This window comes from Mandrillus leucophaeus, unplaced genomic scaffold, assembly GCF_000951045.1.
Source record: "Mandrillus leucophaeus isolate KB7577 unplaced genomic scaffold, Mleu.le_1.0 Scaffold201, whole genome shotgun sequence".
Lineage (NCBI taxonomy): Eukaryota > Metazoa > Chordata > Mammalia > Primates > Cercopithecidae > Mandrillus > Mandrillus leucophaeus.
In genome coordinates this window covers 501192-507743 of record NW_012102044.1, presented here as the reverse complement: position 1 = coordinate 507743, position 6552 = coordinate 501192, and the positions used below count along the sequence as shown (strand labels likewise).

The window sequence follows — 6552 nt, the reverse complement described above, 5'->3', positions numbered from 1 at the left end:
GAGGGAGACCAACAACAGGGTGCTTCTGGGGACGCTGGGGAGAGTGGACGGCAGCGGGGACCCTAGCCTGGAACTCTGACCCACAAGCTCACTGCACAACAGCCTGGAGCACTCCCAGGCTCTGCGAGGCTCTGGGGACGGGACGAGGCCCTGCAGCCAGCAGTGTGGCCTCTGAGTTCTGGCCCTCAGATGCCGGGTGAGTCATCCTGATGTGGTGCCGAGTAGCTCCCTGTGCTGCGGCTCGCCTGGGCTTGTGCAGTCTCTGCAGGATGCCCCATCCCGTCCAGAACCACAGGAACCCAGCCAGCAGCAGCCTCTTGCAGAAGCGCAGATGTGACCAAAAATAGAAGGTGGGGAGAGGAGAGAGGCCTCACCCGAGGGCCTTACCTTGGCAGGTCCTGCCGTCAGAGGAGAGCTGGAAGCCGCTGTGGCAGGCACAGTGGAAGCTGCCCGGCTTGTTGTGGCAGATCTGGAGGCAGCCCCCGTTCTCCTGGCTGCATTCATTGACATCTGGGAACAAGCACAGGCCTGAAGGGGAGCCCAAGGGTGCAGAGTCCCCGTCTAGGGCAGGGAGAGATCCCAGGGGTGCACATCCCAGCCCTAGAGCAGGAAGGGACCCCAGGGCTGGGGGGCACAGCCCAGCCCTGGAGCAGGGAGGGAGCCCAGGGGTGCACAGCCCCCATCTAGAGCAGGGAGGGTCCCCAGGGCTCGGACCTCACACCCCCCTCAGCAGCCCCATCGTTTCAGGGTCCCTGGTCCTGGCCTTGTGTGTGGAGGTGATGATGGGAGGGCTGTGGTCTCAGCTCGGGGAGCTGCTGGCAGTCACCGGGGGATCCCCTGCTGTGGTCTCAGCCCGGGGAGCTGCTGGCAGTCACAGCCACAGGGCTCAGCTCCCTGGATGCCCACATGCTTGCAGGAAGAGGCTGCAGGCCAGGAGTGACCTCTGGGTGCCTGAGGACAGACAAGGCCAGGCCAGAGCTGGCCACTCCTGAGTGAAGCTCTCCCAGGTCACCTCTGGGGTGGGACCTGCCAAAGGGGACAGGCTGGCCTGCTGGACTCTCCACTATGGGTCTCCACCAGGCCCTGGAGCTATTCTTCCTCCAGGGTCTTCACTGATACCACAGGTCTGCACTCAAGGACGGTCAGAGGTGAAATTTCTCCCCCGCCTTTCAGTCGTGGGCGCTGAGGCACCACCTGGCGTTTCCTTTCATTCCAGCCCTGCTCCCAGAGAGGAGACCGCAGCTCCTCCCAGTTCTGGGGCTCCAGGATACCTCAGGGCTGCAGCCGCCTTGGGGCTGTCAGAGAGTAGCCTGAGGACGGCTGTGCCCGGAGTGGGAGTGAGGAGTGGGGATCAGGACAGGGTTGGAGAGGGAGGGAGACCCTGCCTTTGTCTTCAGCCTCACGTGGCTGTGGGGGTCTTACCTCTGTCACAGAGCCGGCCCCCCCAGCCGGCTTTACACAGGCAGAAGAAGTTGCCCATGAGGTCTTGGCAGGCTTGGGTCCCCTTCTTATCACAGGGGTTGGGCGTGCACTGGTCAGGCAGGTCTGATTGGGGACACAAAGTGGAAAATCATGCTCAGCTGCCCCCCTGTCCCCGACGCAGCTGGGAGTGGGGCAGCCATGGTGCCTCGGGTCCAGCCCGGAGGAGCTCTGAGAGGCGGAGGCTGAGGCGGGTCCCGGGCACCCGAGCCCCCTGTGCTGGCCCAGGGCTGACAGAACAGGCTAGCGGGCTGGGGCCGGCTCCAGGAAAACTCAGATCAGCTGGCAGGGAGTGCCGGCAGGCCCGACGGGCGAGGTGGGAAGGGCCGAGGGCAAAGGAGCAGGAACCGCCTGGCGCGAGGCCCAGGAGCTCGGACCTCCCGGGGAGCAGGCAAACAGAACCCCCAGCTGACCTGGGGCCCTTCCAGGTGGACTCAAAACACTCTGCCTTCCGTGGCCAGCCCCAGCCCATTTCTGGTGAACTCTCCCGGCCGGGCATGGCGGACAGGACCCCGAGCCCAGGCTGCACTGCCGGAGGGGTCCTCCAGGAAGCCCCCTCTTTCTTCTTAGCCGCCCCCCTCCACGTGTCTTGACGGCTTTAGGCCAGATGTGTGCTGCCCTCTCTCAGGGCGATCACCTGGGCTGAGCTCCTGCAGGGCGAGAGGGCAGGGGGGTGGGTGGGGGCCTGAGGGCGGGAACCCGTTCCAGTGCAGCTGCTTCCCAAGGAGCCCCCCGTACCGGGAGCTGCTCGCAAACGCTTCCAGGACACGGACCGAACCCACGTCCCAGAGGCAGGCAGGGAACCCCCGAGAGCGCGGTTACGCAAGCCTGAGCCCCAGGAAGTTGGCAGGAAGAACCACAATTACGCCCCGAGCTCAAAGAACCCTTTCACGGCTGCCGCGGGCCGAGCAGCAGCAGCTCAGGGCTGGGCGTGGCAGTGCTCAGGGGCGCGGTCCACGCTCGGCTCTGCCCCACACGAGGACTCAGCCACGCTCAGCTCAGCCACACACGGCTCCGTGGGGAACCCTGGGTAGGGCCCCCGCTGGCTGAGAGAGGCTCCTGTCCATCGATTCCACACAAGTTCAATAAGGACCAGTCCCTGGGAAAAGCGCAGGCCGGGCCAGCGGGGCCCCAGAGCACTCGGCCAGCGCCATCCTGAGGGGGTCAGCTCTGGTGGGGGCACATCGAGTCTTCAACGGATGGGATCTCACTGCCGGCGTGTCGCTTCTGTTCCTGAGGCTCCCAAGGTGACGCTTCCCACCAGGTCCGTGGAACGTGGCGTTTCCAACAGAGGGTCCCGGCTCGGCTGTCAGTGCAGGAGCTGCTTCCCTCCCACCTGCACTGGTTGGTGCCTGGTGCCAGGGTGAGCGGCAGGCGGGTCTGTGGTTCACGCAGCTGCGTTCCTCCAGCTCATCCAGTCACTGCCTGTGGCCAGCACAGACACAGCCCCTGTCCTCCCAGGCGGGTCCAGGCACCGAGCTCACCACAGGCCCGGACACAAGTCCCAGACTTCTTGGGAAAGCTGCCCAACCACACTGGCTTCTTCCTGCGATGCTTCGCCGCATGCCTCAGTGTTTCCTCCGCACACCTCACAGTGTTTCCTCCGTATGCCCCAGTTTCCTCCTCATGCCTCAGTTTCCTCCGTACACCCCACAGTTTCTTCCTCATGCCTCAGTTTCCTCTGTACACCCCACAGTTTCCTCCATATGCCTGTTTCCTCCGTACACCCCAGTTTCCTCCGTATGCCTCATAGCGTTTCCTCCATACGCCTCACAGTTTCCTCTGTACACCTCAGTTTCCTCCATACGCCTCGGTTTCCTCCATACGCCTCAGTTTCCTCCATACACCTGTTTCCTCCATACACCTCAGTTTCCTCCATACGTCTGAGTTTCCTCCATACGCCTCAGTTACACCTGTTTCCTCCCTATGCCTCAGTTTCCTCCATACGCCTCAGTTTCCTCCATACACCTGTTTCCTCCATACACCTCAGTTTCCTCCATACGTCTGAGTTTCCTCCATACGCCTCAGTTTCCTCCATACACCTGTTTCCTCCCTATGCCTCAGTTTCCTCCATACGCCTCAGTTTCCTCCATACACCTGTTTCCTCCATACGCCTCAGTTTCCTCCATACGCCTCACAGTTTCCTCCGTACACCGCAGTTTCCTCCATATGCCTCAGTTTCCTCCATACGCCTCAGTTTCCTCCATACGCCTCAGTTTCCTCTGTAAACCTCACAGTTTCCTCCATCTGCCCCCCAGTTTCCTCCATACGCCTCCAGTTTGCTTGTTTTGCACAAATGACTGCCAACAGAACACTTGCAGGTGTGGACAGAGCTCGCGTCTCGAAGTATTTCTAAGACGCTATTTTCAGCAGGTCGCTATAAATGCCTTCTACTCTGAAGCACACAGGGGCTGGGGCTGAGGAAACAAGGACCAGGACCAGGGATTCGGCATCAGCACAGCCACCAGGAGCCGGCCGGGGCCCCATCCCTGACCCTGCCATGGCCCGGCTCTACCTAGGTGCTGTGTCCGCAGGACGTCTGGAGACGTCAATGTGATCACAGCAGGGCCTGGAAGGGGGAGGTCCAGCCTGAACTAGAGAAACGAGGGGCGCGTCCACTTCGCCACTCTGGCCTCAGATGAAGAGGCTCTGGGGGCAGGAGGGAGTCAGACACATGCAGGGCAGGCGGCCTGTGCAGGGCCCAACCCTCTGGCACCAGAACCTGACCCTCAAGAGGCCCCCACTGTGGAGGGATGCTGTGCGCTGCCACTTACAACGTTTGGTTAGAGACTAAAGTCATTTCAGAAGTGGACACCTGCCCATGTGATGTGAAGGACTGGGAACCTAGTCCTGACTTTGCCTGGAACGCCCTTTGGAAAGACCTGTGTCCCTGAGGCTGAGGACAGCGAGGCTGAGCGACAGCGAGGCTGAGGGAGAGCGAGGCTGAGGGAGAGCGAGGCTGGGGGAGAGCGAGGCTGGGGACGGCGAGGCTGAGGGAGAGCGAGGCTGGGGACGGCGAGGCTGAGGGAGAGCGAGGCTGAGAGACGGCGAGGCTGGGGACGGCGAGGCTGAGGGACAGCGAGGCTGAGGACAGTGAGGCTGAGGAGTGAGGCTGAGGGACGGCGAGGCTGAGGGACGGCGAGGCTGGGGGACAGCGAGGCTGAGGACAGTGAGGCTGAGGGACAGCGAGGCTGAGGACAGTGAGGCTGAGGAAAGTGCCTGCTCCTGCCGGGTGCCCAGCTCTTAAGTGGTCCCCAGTCTCATGGCCGCCTACCCCGGGGCCTCCCCCAACTCATTTATTTCCCTGTTGGGCATGTACTGATACCTCTACGATGTGAGGACGGAACCACATCTGAGGGGTGGACACTCAGCTGGTGCCCAGCAGATGTCTGTGGAATTTCCTCCACACAGCAGGGAAACCAACAGAGACAGAAACCTCTGCAGGCCCCAGAGGGCACCCACCTCCCTGACCCCGCCCAGCTCCCTGACGGGCACCCACTTCTCTGACCCTCATCCCGCAAGCTGGGCCTAGGGAGTCGGTGGTCTGGCTGGTCATGCCCTGGGCACTGGCGCCTGCAGAGAGTTCAGGAGGTGAAGTTTATCTCAGCTCGGCCCATGACTGCACTGAAGGACAGGAGGGAGCAGCCATGGCTGTGGCTGGAATTTGAAGCCAGTGCCGGCAGCTAGGGCCTTTCCCTGGGTGGTGACAGGCAAGGACCAGGGCCCTATCCGTCTGAGGGAAGGGCGAGGGGACGCTCCCTGTGGCGGGGGTGGGGATCCTGGTAGCCGGGGCTCAGTGACCGCTGCCTGGGCCACAGCCTGTGGGGACCTGACCTTCCTGGGGAAACCCATGGGCCACAGGAGCCGAGAAATCCAAGCACCAAACGGCCGCTAGGGCAGGACGGGAGTGTTCAGCCGTGGAGAGCCCGGATGTGTCCATGGGAAAGGAAAGAAATGGAAGCAGAGGCTCTTCAGGGGCGCCCGGGAACACAGCCTACACTCTTCCCAGGCCTCCTCCCTCCGTCCACCGTGCTGCCTGGGTCCTGGGACAGCCCGAGGGCCACAGGCTCCCATGCAAGGCCCGCTGGGGGCCGGCTTGTCTGGAGCTGAATTGGGACTCTGTGGGGCTATGGCTTTAATTTCACAATAACCGATAACCAGTGAACTGAAGCCAGGACAGCGCCGTGAGCACCAAGTCAGAGAATTTTCACGAGGGACTGATGAACAGGAACAGGGTGCGAGGCTGCCCCAGCTGCGTCCTCCAGAGGCGCCTTCCCAGGAGAGTGTGAGGCTGCCTGCTGTGGCCCCCAAAGCACCTTCCTCACCACCAGGTGTCTTTTGAGGCACTCAAACATCAGAGGCCCCAGCCATGTGCTCTGGAGGAGAAGCTGAGGGCCCCAGGCCACAGGCAGGGCAGCCTCTGAGGGCCGGCTCAGGGAGAGTGGCGGAGCTTCTGGCCTGGGGCAGGTGGACCTGTTATAAACTGCATGTGTTGCCTCTGGCAGCAGCCACAGCAAGAGATTCTCTTCCTATCACACAGGGAACAAACTCAAGGATCTTGACCCTGCCCTCCTCTCCCCAGCTGGCCGCCCTCGGGGATGCTGATGCCACAAAGGAAATAATAAACCAAAACAAGATAACTCTACTGGGCGGCGGGAACAGAAATGAACATGTAGCAATCAGTCGTCTTCATCCCGCAAGCAAGCGAGGCGACGCCGTGGAAAGGACGGCCTTCTTTGCTACAAATAGCCACAAGTGAACTTGGCAAAGGAAGCACAGGGCGCACGGGAAAAAAAGTGCTCCAAGGGACGGACAGGACGGTGCCGGGGTGAGGAAAGCACAACGCTGTTCAGACAGTCTCCAATATATGAATTGCAAGCCCAGTTAAAAATTTATCAAAAGGGCTTTTTTAGGTTTTTAAGACTATTTTTTAAAGTCTAGTTGTATTAAAAAATAAGCAAGATAACCAGAAAAAAGACTGAGGAGACCCACCCACGTGCATGAGGCCAAGTCTAAAGCTGTGGCCACGGCCTGTGGAAAACCCGGCAGAAATCTCCCAAATACCCAGCACGT

At 61.3% G+C, this 6552-nt stretch overlaps 1 protein-coding gene and 1 long non-coding RNA gene across 2 annotated transcripts in view; one reads left to right on the top strand and one right to left on the bottom strand.

Moving 5' to 3' along the window:
• Positions 1–4291, top strand: part of LOC105539233 — a 7555-nt gene extending 3264 nt beyond the window's left edge. The window contains exons 3-4 of the long non-coding RNA XR_001006018.1: positions 396–566; positions 3881–4291. This is a non-coding gene — a long non-coding RNA (uncharacterized LOC105539233). The remainder of the gene's footprint in view (positions 1–395; positions 567–3880) is intronic.
• GAS6 (growth arrest-specific 6) overlaps positions 1–6552 on the bottom strand; it is a 60925-nt gene that overhangs the window by 25798 nt on the left and 28575 nt on the right. Inside the window, exons 4-5 of the mRNA XM_011979419.1 lie at positions 1423–1545; positions 388–510 (exon numbers count right to left, since the gene is read on the bottom strand). Coding sequence (XP_011834809.1) covers positions 388–510; positions 1423–1480 — 181 coding nt within the window. The 5' untranslated portion in view covers positions 1481–1545. The remainder of the gene's footprint in view (positions 1–387; positions 511–1422; positions 1546–6552) is intronic.